Raw genomic sequence first — 15,400 nt, 5'->3', positions numbered from 1 at the left:
TGATCTCCAATGCTTCAGAGGGAGGTAAAAGATGGCTTGTTTTTACGTTATGCCAAATTTAAGTTCACAATCAAGTACATGAGTTGGTTGGCTAGGAAGCGTTCAAAGAGTGGGGATGAAGGTGAAGGCAGGATAAAAAACCAGATTTGGGATCAGCTTTATAGGAGCCTCAAGAAAGCGCCCCAGGCCAGGACACAGGGCTGCAACTCATCAAATAACTGGCCTCTCAGGTTCTCTGCTTCCTTTCACATCCGGAGCGACATACGCTGGGTCGTGTGGCCTCTTCTGGTCCCAAACCACAGCGTCCCAGCAGGGGACCGATGTAATCTTAAGGTACTCAAGAGGTTGAGATGTGAGGATCGCGGCTCGAAGCAAGCCTGGACAGGAAATTCCATGCTATCCTCATCTCCAGTTAATCACCAAAACCCAGAAGAGGAGCTGTGGCCCAAGCGCTGGAGCACTAACCTTAGCAAAAGGGGCTCAAGGACAGCGCCCAGGCCGTGAGATCAAGCTCCAGGACCCACACAAAGAGAACCCCAACCACCACAGCCCAGCCTCCTCTGGCGCCTACAAACGGCAATGCGGGCTCAAACGAGGGCACTGAGCTCCCGAGTGGCACGGAGGCTTCCAGTTCTTCTGGAATCGGATCTTCTGCGGTGTTCCCGCGGGTCGGGAGCCGAGATCGCCCGCGCTCACAGGTTGCCAGAGCCGCTTTCAGTGGCCCAGCCGCTCCAGGTTCCGCCGGAAGCCGGCTCGGCCACTTCCGCTTCCGGCCGGAAGTGCCTTGCTACTCGCTACTGAGAGCTTCCGGGGGTCTCCAAAGGGACTAACCGGGTCTCACCATGGCGGCCTCCTTGGTCGGAAAAAAGATCGTGTTTGTCACAGGGAACGCCAAGAAGCTGGAGGAGGTGCCGGGAGGGAGTGGGGGCCGACCGGGAGCGGGGAATAGGCTGAGTGGGGTTTCCCGGCATGGGACTCAAGCGGAGGCCCTGCCGGGAAGGATAGGTGGGAAGAGGCTGCGCTGCGGGGAAAGGAGCGGCGCCTCGTGGGGACGCCCCGAGGGTCGAGGTAGGGAAGAGAGTTTCCAGATGTCAGCACAGGGCACGTGAGCCCGGCGGTTGCGGGAGCTGGAGGAATGGCACCTGTAACAAGGGTCACCTCATGAGGTAGCCCCCAAACCGGTGGCTGATCAAGCCGCCTCTCGGATCCAGATACCTCTGCTTTTTCCGAAATGGCGGCGGGAGAACGTGAAATGGTTGCTCCAAATTGAGCGGACCACGGCCCATCACGGTCCAGAAATTGATTTAGTCACCTTGCACCTCTCTGTAGCGCGTGGTACCTTCTCTGGCCTATCATTATGGTTGTGGCCGACAGTTCTAGCAGAAGACAGGGTAACGTTTTGCATGCACCAGAGCCCTTGAAGATTTAAAGAATCTGTATGTTTTTTTGGTGGGAAGTATGAACCTAACTCAGGAGTCCTGGGTATCCTGATCTACACCCCACATCTGAGAAATAAATCTATCTAATCAGATGCTCATTAGTGGTACTGGGATCAGGCTCGACGTTACACTTGCTGAGATCCACTCTACAGCTGAGTCACACCTCCAGCTTAGATTCATGAAACAAGGATAGAAATATGATTGGTTGTGGCCAGGAGTTTGGCCTAGTGGTAGAGTGCTTGCCTAGCATGCACAAAGACTGGGTTTGCTTCCTCTGTGGCTCAAGTGGTAGAGCTCTAGCCTTGAGAAAGCCCAAGGACAGTGCTCGGGCCCTGAGTTCAAGTCCAGGACTGGCAAAAAGAAAAGAAAAGAAATATGACTGATCAAAAAGTATAAGGAGCTGTCTGTAAATCCTAGCTGAGGCTGAGATCTGAGAATCATGATTCATAGCCAGCCTAGGCAAGAAAGACATTGAGCTGGCCGCTGGTGGCTCATGCCTGCAATCCTAGCTACTCAGGAGGCTGAGATCTGAGGATCACAGTTCAAAGCCAGCCCAGCCACAAAAGTCCGTGAGACATTTATCTCCAATTAACCACCAGAAAACAAAAGTGGCGCTGTGGCTCAAGTGGCAGAGTGCTAGCCTTAAGCAAAAAAAATGTCCAAGGACAGTGCCCAGGCCCTGAGTTCAAGCCCGAAGACTGGGGGAAAAAAATGTATAGAGACTAAGGGTGTGGCACACTTGATAGAATGCCTACGAGAAAGTCTGAAGCCCTGGCTTTCTAAATAAAAATGTACAATCCAGTGCTAATAGGCTAAGTGGGGAAATGCAGCAAACCTGTTCGAGTTCATATTCTCTCTGTGTAGTGCTTCTTCCTTGGCATGGAGCAGAACTCCAAGTGAAATGTAGGGGATTATTGGCACTTCTATATGAGGGAAAGGGTGGTGTTCTCAGGAGCTAGGATCCAGCTAATGGGAAGCTTTGAGAGCTTGAGGCCAAATTAGTCAAGCAGATGGCAGTACCATCGTAATGAAGTCCATGTAAATTGGTTAGTGAACATCAGAACCCAAGCCTCTGGCTGAGAATATGACTTTTCTACATTTAAAGAAGGAGCTGTGGCCTAATGGTAGAGTGCTCACCTAGCATGCCCGAGCCTGAGTTCAAGTCCCAGGACTGGCATTAAAAAAAAAAAAGAAAGAAAGAAAGAAAAGAAGCTGTGGTAGCATGTGCCTGTGATCCTAGTACTGAGAAATCTGTGGCAGTAGGATAAAAAGTTTGAGGACAGGCCTAGCTTCTTAACAAGTTCAAAATTAACCTGAGATATGGGGCCGGGACTGTAGACTAGTGATAGAGTGCTCACCTAGCATGCACTCCTAGTATATGGTACCATTCCTTGGTACCATATACACAGAAAAAGCCAGAAGTGGTGTTGTGGCTCAGGTGGCAGAGCGCTAATCTTGAGCAAAAAGTGTCCAAGGACAGTGCTCAGTCCCTGAGTTCAAGTCCCAGGGCAGCCAAAACAAAACAAAAACAAAGATAGGACATGGGTCAAGCAATAGAGTACTTGCCTAGCAAATATGAGTCTCTGAGTTCAATCCCCAGTACCACCCTCACCCAGAAAAAGGGCTAAGATGGTGGGTGTGGCTCAGTGGTAGGTGGAAAACTTGCCTACCTTGTACAAAGGCCCAGAAAAAAAAAAAAAAGAAGGGTCTGAGTACCAAGAGAGTCTTCCTTGAAGATCACTTGAACTCTGGCTAAGCAGGGCAGTCTGCCTCTCTCCCTGTTGGTGCTATATATTCAACCCAATGCCTCATGCATGCTAGACAAGTGTTTTATCCTAGGGGAGAGTTTTTATCTCTTGGTATTCCATTGGCAAGGTGATGAACACTATTATGGACTCTTTGTCAGGAAAATAGTTTTTTTTTAATTTTCTTTTTGAGGTAGTGTTTTGCTATATAACCTCTGCTATTCTTGAACTCTCGACTCCTCACAGGAGGCAGGTGCCAGTGGCTCACACCTATAATCCTAACTATTCAAGAGGGTGAGATCTGAGAATCACAGTTCAGAATCATCCGGGTAAAAAAATCTATGAGACTCCAATTACACAAAAAGTTGGAAGTGGTACTGTGGCTCAAGTGGTGGTGTGCTAGCCTTGAGCAAAAAATTAGGGACAAGGCCAAGGTCCAGAGTTCAAGCCCCAGAACTGCCCCCTTCCCCCAACCAGAAATCCTGTCTCAAAACAAAACATGGAAACTGAGAGGATTATTTTGCTTTGTTGTCTACATTGGCAATTGAAAGAGTGCTAACTTTCAATTGGAAGTAAAGAATGTTTCATCCTATCCAGTCACCTTCTAGAACTCTGGATGACCCTTGATAGGAAGATAGTTGGGGTGCCTAAGAGCAGTGAGACGAGAAGTGTTCTGAATGTGGGGAAAGGGATAGGCACAAATGGACATGTGAAATTAGAAGAGGGGCAAATGGCATGTAAGGTTGCTGAGATAGGGACTCAAAAGTTACGATAAGCCTCATGGGACCAGCTTGGTAAGTTTTAGGGGATCAGGGAGAGTTAGTAGATAACAAAGTTGGATGACAACTCACAGTATAATAGAGAATTCTCAACTGATAATAAATGTTCTTTTATTTTGGAACAGGTCATTCAGATTCTAGGTGATAAATTTCCATGTACCTTGGTGGCACAGAAAATTGACCGTATGTTTTTGTTTTTGTTTTATTTTTTAAAAGATGGTTCGATTTCTCTGTCTTCCTGTGACCTGACTGTGTATATATGTGTCTGTTTCCCTGACAAGTGCCTGAGTACCAGGGAGAGCCGGATGAAATTTCCATACAGAAGTGTCAGGAGGCAGCTCGCCAGGTACTTATCCTCTGCTTGTCCACATTCGATCCTGGGGCATTTGCCTCCTGGGAACAAATAGAACAGTAGAGAAAGCATTTCAAAGACCTGCCCAAGCACAGCTCTGTTGGCATCAGTTAAAATTGGCTTTGAAACAATGCCTTCCTGTTCCAACCCACACCCTTCTGCTTCTCAGGTACATGTGTTCCAGCCCTACATTTTCCCCACACACATCCATCCCTGCAGGCACACATCTTTGGAGAACTTAGGAGCATGTTATGAATAGTCAAACTGCCTGTATGTGAATCCCAGCACCTGCTTTGTCTGGAGTAAGCTTTATACCTGTCAGTGCTCCAGTGTTCCCATCTCTAATATGGAGGTGAAGGGAGCTCGTGCTGTGGTTCTTGATGGCCTTCTGTCTGCTTACCTTAACTAGCTATAGGCTTGGCCCTAGCCAAGGTGGCTTGGGGATGTATTTCTGATTGCAAGTCTCAGCCTTGTGTGTCCTTATGCTGCAGGTACAGGGGCCTGTACTGGTGGAGGATACCTGTCTGTGCTTCAATGCCCTTGGGGGACTTCCTGGCCCCTACATGTAAGTGATCCCTCCTTACAGGGTCCTTAAACCAGAAAAACAGAGCCTGGTACCAGTGGCTTAGTTTTTAATCCTACATACTCAAGAGGCTGAGATCTGAGGATCATGGTTCAAAGCCAGCCAAGGCAGGAAAGTCTGAGAGACTCTTAATTCCAATTAACCACTAGAAAAATGAAAGTGGTACTATGGTTCAAAGTGATAAAGCACTGGGCACAGTGGCTCCCGCCTATAATCCTAGCTACTTTGGGGGCTGAGATCTGAGGATCAGGGTTCAAAATTAGCAGGGGCACAAAGTCTTTGAGACTCTTATCTCCAATTAACTAGAAAACTGGAAGTAGCACTGTGGCTCAAGGGGTAGGGTAGTAGCCTTGAGCTGTAACGCTCAGGGACAATGCCTAGGCCCAGAGTTCAAGTCCCATAACCTACCAAAAAAAAAAAAAAAAGGAAAAAAAAAGTGATTAGTACTAGCCTTGAGTGAAACAGTGCCGAGGTCCTGAGTTCAAGCCCCAGGATTGGCAGAACAAAAGAAAAAAACCCTCAGCAAAACAAATGATTAGTTATCTGATATTTTGGATCATTCACTGTAGGAATACCGAAGAGGAGTGCCTTTCTTTTGTAAAGTGTGAGAATGTGATTATGTAAGCGGAGTTGGAAAAGAGAAACCCATTCATTTCAGAGGTTCACACATAGGCAGATCAGTTTCACAAAAAAGGAAATAAGAAAGTTGAGATCCACAAACAAATTTCCTTAAAACTATCCAATGGCCTGGCCCCCTTGGGTTTGAATATTTTTAGAGTACAAGTTGAAGATGCTTCTGTTGGAGACAGTGGTACAGAAATGTTCCTGCTAGGTTTTGTTTTGTTTTGCCAGTCCTGGGGCTTAAACTCAGGGCCTAAACACAGTCCTTGGCTTTCTCAATGCTAGCACTCTACCACTTGAGCCATAGCACCACTTCTGACTTTTTCTATGTATGTAGTACTGAGGAAACAAATCCAGGGCTTTGTGTCTGCTAGGCAAGCACTCTACCACTAGGCCATACTCCTGGTCCATCCTGCTGGGTTTTGAGTATACATATCTAGCTTTTTGATGTGAGCCAGGCATGGTGATGCACTCCTGTTAAGGTCAACATTTGGGAAGTTGAGGCAGGAGGATGGCAAAGTTTGTATTACATAGTGAGACCCTGTTCTCAAAGATAAGTAGAACTGGGCACTGGTGGCTCGTACCTATAATCCTAGCTACTCAGGAGACTGAGATGTGAGGATCTTGGTTTGAAGCCACCCGGATGGAAAAGTCTGTGAGACTTTTATCAATAAGCTGTATGCCCCACCCCCAGCAAAAAAAAAAACCAAAAAGACTGGAAGTGGCTCAAGTGGTAGAGCGCTTTGAGCAAAAGAAGTTCAGGGATAGTGCTCAGGGCCTAAGTTCAAGCCCCAAGACTGACACGGAAAAATAAACACATTTTGGATAACCAGTCTGTTTGCCAAAGCATTTGCACTGTACATACTTAAACCTGCAGTATATATTGATCTACATCCTAACAGGCCATCCTCATTACCAGCCTTCCCTACTGTCATGACCTTTTAGCATTATAATTTGGGGAATAGGAAATGTTACCACGTGCAGTTTTAAGTTGTCTTTTCCTAGTTACCAGTGAGAAGGTTGAGGCTTTTATTTACTTAGGGCTTATTGCCTGTTTGCCTGCATGCCCTTCTGCTTACATGTCTCTATCTGTCTGTTATTGCAGACTGAACCAAGCATGCTATGTGCAGGAGTTCTATCACAGAGCTGTACCCTATCCCCAAGATTATTGCTCTTAGTTTTGAGTTGAGGCATTCTTTTTCCTTTTGGCTGTCCCACAGTGCTGATCCTTTTAGGGTGGAACCAGAGAAGGCGATAGGAAGATTCATTTGCTCCTAATGTCTGATCATTCCTTATTTCTTTTGCAGAAAATGGTTTCTGGAGAAGTTACAGCCTGAAGGTATTGTCCCCATTGTTTTTCCCTTGGATCTGTTGGAATTGAGAATCCTTGGGTAGTTTTGAAAACAGAAAGGTCTACTAGAAATTAGACCTCCTGCCTCTAGCCTCAACCATTGGGCCTCCATTTACCTTCCCTGTCTGAAACCTGACACTCACCTTTCCTTGTACTCCAGAGATCACTGAGACAGGGAGGAGAAGGTGAGGGATGGGTGGTAAAGATGTGATTTAAAAGCTGTGATTGTTAATTCTGGCTCTGAAGAAGGACATGACCCACCAGGCACTGGTGGCTCATGTGTAGAATCCTAGCTACTCAGGAGACGGAGACCTGAGGATTGTGGTTCAAAGCTAGCCCTGGCAAGAAAGTCTATGACACTGTTATCTCCAATTAATCAAAAAAAGTTAATCACAGCTGGACACTTCCTAGTAGTAGAGTGCTAGCTTTGAGCAAAAGGAGCTTAGGAACAGCACCCAGGCCCAAAATTCAAGGCCCAGGCCCAGCAAAAAAAGAAAAAAAGAAAAGAAAAAGAAAGGGAGGGGAAGGGGCGCTTGATCCTAGTGACAACCTGTGGGCTCTGCTTCATCCAGGGCCTTGCCTGATCTGGGGGCGGGGGTTGTGGGGGACAGTCCCTCTCAAGTCTGAATTGTTTATACCCTACCACCTACCTGGTTATGCTAGAGTTTTCCCTTTTTTTTTTTTTTTTTTTGCCAGTCCTGGGCTTGAGCTCAGGGTCTGAGCACTGTCCTTGGACTTTCTCAAGGCTAGAGCTCTACCACTTGAGCCTCAGCACCACTTCCGGCTTTTTTCTATGTAGGTGGTACCAAGGAATCGAACCCGGGTCTTCGCACATGCTAGGCAAGCACTTAACCACTAGGCCAAACTCCTGGCCCCGAGTTTTCCCTTTTTAGGTCCTTTAAAAGTAGGTACTTTTTAAGCCTTGAGTGGTGCATTCTCCATAACCCTAGCATTCAACAGGCAGGAGTTTAAGGCCTACAATAGCAAATTGAAAGTCAGCATACTTTGTCTTGAAAAGCTAAGGGTTGGGTTGTAGCTCAGTTGTAGATTCACTTACCTAGCATATGTGAGGCCCTGAATTCCAACCCTAAACATGCACAGTAGTAAAATAGAAAATAATGCCATAAATGTGTCATTTTTGTCACTTAACAAGCCAACCATGGAAGTAGTGCTGTGGCTTAAGGTCATAGAGCACTCAACATGAACAGTATCCTAAAGCAAATCATAAACATGCATGGTTCTTCAGTCTGTATCTGTGAGAATTGAAAATTTTTGCAAACGTTAACCAATCAAAATTAGATGTAAGTGTAAAATGTGTGTGTGTGCGCGTGCATGCGTGCGCGCGTGCGCGCTTACTGCTTCAGACAGAACCTAGGGCCTTAAGCATGTAAAGCATACACTCTATCACTGAGCAGTACCCTCAGCTAATTTCTCACTCAGTATTGTTTGGGGACAGGGTTCCTGACTTGCAGCAAAAATGCCTTCTTATAGATGGGAACCAACAAGTTCCACATTGCAATGATTCACACTTTTTTTTTTTTTTTTTGCATTTTACAAACCCTTATGCCAGCTAGCTGATAACCAGTTTCAAACTTCAAAGTGGCCCTAATCTCAGCTCTCATGAAGGCCTGGAGTGAAACTCTTGTGGCCTCTCCTTCCCATCTGGCTTCAATCCAACTTTGGGAATTCCTTTCTTTTTGGTGTGGGGGGGGTGTGGTAGAGTGGCTGAGCAGCATGGAGGTACTGAGACTTTGCTGTACTTGTCCCTAGGTCTCCACCAGCTTCTTGCAGGCTTCGAGGACAAATCAGCTTATGCTCTCTGCACCTTTGCTCTCAGCACAGGGGACCCAAGTGAGCCTGTACGTTTGTTCAGGGGCCGGACCTCGGTAAGTATCCACTCAGATGCAGTTATCCTTTGTGCCACCAGACGGCGCAGCACAGGGACAATTATCAGGACCTTGCTGGGAGGCATTCTTGGACACCAGGGTTAAAAGCATTGTCAATCCCCAAACTTAGTTGACCCCTGAGGCCCCCTGGTTCAGCTCTTGAGGTATGATGTGCCCAGATCTCTCCACCAAGGGCCCCAGTAAGAAGAGGTTGTGCAAACTGAAAGCTACATCTATAGGTCAGATGTTACACCCATATCTCCTTATCCATCTGCCAAGGCTGCAGCTTCCCTCAGCTTTCTCACAGCTTTCCACAGAATTTTTGGGTCTTTTTATTTTGTTGATGTCGGAGATCGAAACCAAGACTTCACATATACTAAGCAAGTGCCTGATCAATGAGCTACTTACCCAGTCAAGAATTTTTACCCAGTCCAGAATTTTTATCCATCACCTAAGCTAATACCTCCACATTTGCCTATCAGATCACTAGAGATAGCTGCATTTCCCTTGGTCCAGTCGTCCCTCCTAGGTGATCAACACCCCTCTCCTTCTGTTTGACTGTGGCAGGGCTATGCCTTCTGCACTTAACTGCCAAATCCCTCTGCCAGGTTAAAATGTAGAAACTCCCTGGGACTGTTCACAGATACTTCATTTTACTATGCCTGGTTATTTTATTTTTAGTAGTAAAAGAACATAACATGAATGTAACTTCTAAAAGTGTATAATACATCAGTGCTAAGCATGTTTATACTGTGGTATAATAGATCCCACTTACGTATAAGGAATATTTAAAAGAATATTTTCTTGTGTGAATAGCCCTCCATTCTCTGGATTTCTCAGTAACCTTTAGGTTGCCCCCACCTCTGGGCACTTGTAAATAATGCCAGGTGACATAGAAATACAACAGGTTATTGCTGCTTTTCCAGAAACCTCCACTTAGCCACAGGTCTCACTTTCTGTAGGGAGTAAAGAGCAGCTAACTGTCGTCTGCATGATTGTAGTCCCTGCTATTCCACTTTCAGTTTGGTCTGCCTCATGGGCTTTGTTCCTTGCCAGTCCCAAGTCCCGGATTTTCCCTGAGGTTGCCTTGTTTCTTCATCTTGTTCTGTTTTCACCTGTGCTCATTCTCACTGATGTGCTGGATGTGCCTTGTCATAGGCACACATTAGCCAAGTGGGCTTTTTAGCAAGTTAAGAGATACCAAGCTCCACTCCATTCTAGCACTCCTGTATCAACTATCTGTGACACATAGAGCATTCTGTCTTAACATTAAAAAAAGTTAGGGCTGGGAATGTGGCTTAATAGTAGAGTCCTTGCCTAGCATGCATGAATCCCTGGGTTTGATTCCTCAGTACCACATAAACAGAAAAAGTCAGAAGTGGTGCTGTGGCTCAAGTGGTAGAGTGCTAGCCTTGAGGCAAAGAAGCTCAGGGACAGTGTCCAGAGCTTACGTTCAAGCCCCAGGACTAGCAAAACAAATAAAAAGAAAAAAGTTTCTTTTTGTGTACTGGTACTTGAACCCATCAAGGCCTCTGGTTTTTTACTCACGCTGGTGCTGTCACTTAGTCACATGTCCATTCTGGCATTTTGCTGGTTAATTGGAAACAGCCTCAAACTTTTCTGTCTGACTGACTTGAAACCACAATTCTCTGATCTCGCTCTCCTAGTAGTTAGGATTACAGGTTCACGAGCCAAGTGTCCAGCTTCAATTTATTCTTTTGCCTTGTGTGTGTGTGTGTGTGTGTGTGTGTGTGTGAGTGAGTGAGTGTATGTACACATGCTGATATTGGGGCTAGAACTCAGGGCCTCATGCTCTCACTTGACATTTTTGTTCGAGGGTGGTACTCTACCACGCTACCAGCTCCAGTCCTGGTTTTTTGCTGGTCAGTTGGAGGTAATCTCTGGAATTTGCCTGCCCAGACTGACTTCAAACCATGATTCTCAGATTTCATCCTCCTGAGCATCTAGCATTACAGGTGTGTGCCACCAGTTCCTGCTTATTTTTTACATTTTAAAAATAGTAAAGACTGATTTTAGTTATGGTGTTCAACAGCTCATTGGGTTCTTGTAAGGCACTTTGCCTTTGTTAATTATTCCTTTGACTTCCGTACACTGTTTATTTGGCTTGCACTGGGAAGGTTGTCTTGTGATTCTAGTACTAAGGACACACTGCAGGTGCAGTGTAGGTACTCAGAAAATCTGTCACTTGAGTGACACTTGAGTGGTCCAGTAATTGGACTTGGTGGCACAGCTCTCTACTTGCATGGCTCTCTTGAATTGATATTTAGGCGCAAATTCCCATCCTGTCATGCCCATGAGTTAAACCAGTACTTTTTACGTGCTATACTAATTATTTCTTGTTTGTTTGTGGTATGGGGTATTGAACTCAAGACCTTGCACATGCTAGACAAGTGCTCTACCAGTGAGTTACTTTCCCAGTCACCTCCCATGTACTTTTTTTTTTTTTTTTTTTGCCTATCCTGGGCCTGAGCTCAGGGCCTGAGCACTGTCCTAGGACATTCTCAAAGCTAGAGTTCTACCACTTGAGTCTCAGTACCACTTCTGGCTTTTTTCTATGTATGTGGTACCGAGGAATTGAACCCCGGTCTTCATGCATGCTAGGCAAGCACTCTACCACTAGGCCAAACTCCCTTGTACTTTTGAAAATGCCATGCACAGAGAAGCCGTTAACTTCCTATTAGGAATACATGTTTTGTCTTAATTTCTCAAAATAAAGAGAGAGTTGTATTGGTGACCAGTCAGATTCACAATTCTTGCTATACCCTTGCTCTGAATTGTATACAGGTATTCATCACACATGGACCCTTTGAACTGCATTTGAGTGTTTAATCAAATTCCCAAATAGCCAAATTCAAACCAGATGCATCTCCAGTTATACCTGTCTCCTGTTTCCTGTGGCAGGGCCGGATTGTTGTGCCCCGAGGCTGCCGGGACTTTGGCTGGGACCCGTGCTTTCAGCCTGATGGATATGAGCAAACGTAAGGAGCTCCACTCCCTTCCCTGGGGTGTGGGCTTGGGTGGGCACCCTGCCCAGGTGCTGGCATGTGGGTATGGGTGGAACAGGCTCAGGAGTGCCATTCCAGCTGAAAGCAGCTCTGCTGGGGTGGACTCAAGGAATCCAGGTGGCCCAGCCCACACACCAGGGCGGATCAGGTGTCCTGGCTCTTTCTCCACTTACCCCAGAGCAGCTGTGTGACCCGTGGCTTCCCTCTCTGGCCTTGGCTTATCGAGAGGTTTAAAGCTGAGAGTTTTGTAGGATTGTCACGTGCCCTAATCTGGACTGGGAAAATGTTCCAACGTTTGCAGTCTCTGGTGGAAACATAAACCCGATGGTGCTGGATGGATGCTCTCCCAGTTTCCCGTTAGCCACCTTTATGTATGTGATGCATACATCTACTCTTATTAGATTTGGTCTTTCCAGGCTGGAGGCCCTAGAGTGTGTGACCAGAGGCCTCAACAATAGCCACACAAGGCTGATGGAGGACATAGTGAAGCAGCATTGTCCAAGAATGCTCTTGACTGACAAGTATCTGCACTATGGTTGCATGGCCACTGGGCGCATATAACCCAGTGAAGTGTTTGCAGTGTAATTAGAGGCACTGAGTTTCTTCAGTGTGTGGGTAGTGCCTACTATACTGGATAGTGGTCTAGAGCCCACAGATCAGTGTGTCTTCATACCTCACTGGATCACTGCAGTCCTCTCACAGAATTTGGGCTGCTGGCCAACCACCAGGCATCCCCCCACCCCCCATGCTATGTTTGCATTGTCAGGTCCACTGCTTCTTGTCCACAGCTGACAAAGCTGATCAAACATGCAGCTCGTCTGTCTCCAGCTTCCCTTAATGACTTTTGGACACATTAGAGCAAATGTTAATATCTTTCCATGCTTATTAAGAAGGGTTTCTACCTACATAAGAACTTAAAACTATCCAATTAAATTTAACAGTAGCTGGGGATCCCTGGCTTTGCTTCTTCAAGGCTCCTTGAGTTTGAGGCTCCGGGGTGAGTTTGGAGTTACGTCCTTCCAGGATCTGGTTTCTGTGTCGTCTGAGCTGCTCCTTTTACCCCCTTAGGTATGCAGAAATGCCCAAGGCTGAGAAGAATACCATCTCCCATCGATTCCGGGCCCTGCTGGAGCTACAGGAATACTTCGGCAGTGTGACTCCTGGGCCTAAAGGTGGTCACTTGGGCCCAGGATCTGGAGCGAGCTAGCCAGAAACCAGCTCATCCTAAAGGCCACCTCCACGATGCCCATCAGGAGTGCCCTCTGCTCCGGGCATGGGGCAGCCTCACCATCCCGGTATGGAAGAGCAGCTGGCTCTGCTTTGAGAAGCTCTGGGCAAGTTGAAGCCTGACTCTTGCCCCAGGAATTCAGTGGTTGCTCCTGTAGCCTCTGGGCCTGAGATCCTGACAGGACCTTAGGTGTTTAAAGCAGCCTTGGCAGGATTGAGTGTGTGGGTAAGAACCTCACAGATGGCCGTTGATGTTTTGAAAGTGCAACAAATGAAAATTTTGGAAGGGATTTGTTTCCAAAATAAACTCTATATTTGCTTTGAGCCCTGCTCCAGGCTGACATCTCGGTCCCCTTTGGCAGGTACAGGAAGCCTTATGAATGAGGGTGGCAAAGGGGCAGTGCCATTGCCAAGGGTATCCATCTGCCCTTGCTAGCTGGTGTTACATCTTCTCTACTTGTGCTTTTTCTTCAATCTTGTGTGTATGTGTGCACATGTGGGTGTCAGTTCTGAGCTTCCTGTTATTACTCAGCTCTTTTGCTCATGACTGGTGCTCTACCACTTCAGCCACATGTCTGCCTGGCTTTCTGCTGGTTATCTGGAGAATCTCAAAGATTTGTCTGTCCCGCTGGCTCTGAATGAGCATCCTCACATCTTAGCCTCCTGAGTAGTAGGATTCCAGGTGTGAGCCACAGATGCCTTCCTTCTCTTATTATTAAAGTCATGGATCATGAGTCACAGACTTGCTTCTCTCTGCCAGATTCATGCTGCCTCCCCCAACCCCTCAATTAGGTGATGTCTGCTGGTCTTCACTGGATTGCGGGGTGGACTTGTGGAATGTCACTTTTACTTTGTTTTTGTACATTGGAGCAACTAAAATGTTTCTGATTATAATGCCAAGTTATTTTTGGGTGTGAGGACATGATGGAATGCGTGCTGGCACAACATAATTCAGCCTGGAGACTTAGCCCCCAGGAAGCCTGGCTCAGCAGCCCCTAACTCTCATTGTGCCCTCTGGAAGTGACTTTGGGGACCAAGATGGCTACCTTGGATTTCATGCAAGTCATTCTCTTGTGAAGAAGGGTACACAGTTTCAAAGATGTCTAGAAACTGTCGGGCAGTCACAGAAAGCAAAAGTGGGGTCTCAATGCAGGTGGGTCCCTCCCAGGCTAACCTCTGCTCTTAGCAGCTCTGAAATGCCTTTCTTTTAATCTTTGTTCCTTATAGCAAGATGGCTCTAGACCTAAGTTCAACCTACTGAGAATGGTGTCTACGGGGGAAGAGCAATTCCTGGGCGAGGTCAGAGCATCCTTACTTCTCTGACATCCCCAGCTCAGTGGTTTCCTCAGAAGTGCTGGCATACCACCCCGCACCCTGCTCATCCCCCTGAGCACAGCGCCTGCTTAGTCTCTGTGTGAGAGGATGTCTGAGCCACTGCTTGTCCCATGACTGATGGGACAGGGCTCTACCCAGACAATTGAGGAAGGGGCCACCAAGACAGAACCTGTACCTCACGGGAAGGGTGGATGTGGCTTGCCAGGGCACCCTGGTATTTGCTGAGCTCCTTCCTGAGACCTGGCCTGTGTGCACATTAAACTTTATTGACTTTAGTTATCTTTACAAATTGGACCGTGGACAACAGACTCGAACCAACCTCTCATCCTAGAGCCTAGTTTCAGCTGTTTCCCTGTTCAGCAACAGGGGCAGGCGGGGCAGGGCCTACTCCAACACCATTCAGCCTGCAGGTGTTTGCCATCTTTCTGCTTACTGAGAGGTGTGTGTGTGTGTGTGTGGTGTGGCTCAATCTCACAGCCTCAAGCTCTTAGTCCAGCTGTGTGTGTCCACGTGTGCCAGGAATGGAGCTTGAACTGAGGGGCCTTATGTTCTCACTTGGCTTCTTTGCTCAAGGGTAGTGTTCTAGGTTAACTGGGGATTAAAGTCTGGGATTTGGACTGGAAATGTGGCTTAGTGGTAGAGTGCTTGCTACCATGTATGAAGCCCTGGGTTTGATTCCTCAGTACCATAGAAACAGAAAAAGCCAGAACTGGCACTGTGGCTCAAGTTCAAGCCCCAGGACTGGCAAAAAAAAAAAAAAAAAAAACCAAAAAACTGGGATTTGTCTGCCCAGGCTGACTTTGAACTGTTAACCTTTCTTGCCTCTGTTCAGTCTTTGTCTCTTTTCTGTGTGTATATGTATCGTGGGTTGGGTCTTTTTTGTTTTTGTGGGTCATGAGGCTTGAAGTCAGGATTTGGGTACAGTCCCTGAGCTTTTTCACTCAAGGCTAGTGTTTTACCACTTGAGCCACAGCTGCACTTCCGGTTTTCTGATGGTTAATTGCAGTTATATAAGTCTCACTAACTTTCCTGCCTGGGCTGTCTTTGAATCATGAT

General features: G+C 46.8%; 1 protein-coding gene across 1 annotated transcript; it reads left to right on the top strand.

Annotated features, from left to right (window-relative positions):
* The first annotated feature begins 781 nt into the window (after positions 1–781).
* Itpa (inosine triphosphatase) lies at positions 782–13,738 on the top strand. Its single transcript, XM_090352063.1, has 8 exons — positions 782–908; positions 4,089–4,146; positions 4,245–4,309; positions 4,807–4,880; positions 6,827–6,858; positions 8,641–8,756; positions 11,679–11,755; positions 12,851–13,738. The coding sequence occupies exons 1-8, from the start codon at positions 843–845 to the stop codon at positions 12,987–12,989; spliced, it is 627 nt and encodes a 208-aa protein (XP_090208189.1). The 5' UTR covers positions 782–842; the 3' UTR covers positions 12,990–13,738.
* The last annotated feature ends 1,662 nt before the right edge of the window (positions 13,739–15,400 follow it).

This window comes from Megascapheus bottae, chromosome 18, assembly GCF_031878675.1.
Source record: "Megascapheus bottae isolate mThoBot1 chromosome 18, mThoBot2.hap1, whole genome shotgun sequence".
Classification (NCBI taxonomy): Eukaryota; Metazoa; Chordata; class Mammalia; order Rodentia; family Geomyidae; genus Megascapheus; species Megascapheus bottae.
The sequence above is the reverse complement of the archived record's forward strand: the minus strand, read 5'-3'. Positions and strand labels throughout refer to the sequence as shown.

Bases quoted from the DNA above. Each gene is read 5' to 3' on its own strand.
- Itpa (XM_090352063.1), top strand. From the start codon at position 843: ATGGCGGCCTCCTTGGTCGGAAAAAAGATCGTGTTTGTCACAGGGAAC. The intron at 4,147-4,244 runs GTATGTTTTTGT...TTCCCTGACAAG, and splicing joins GGTGGCACAGAAAATTGACC to TGCCTGAGTACCAGGGAGAG. The intron at 8,757-11,678 runs GTAAGTATCCAC...TTCCTGTGGCAG, and splicing joins TGTTCAGGGGCCGGACCTCG to GGCCGGATTGTTGTGCCCCG.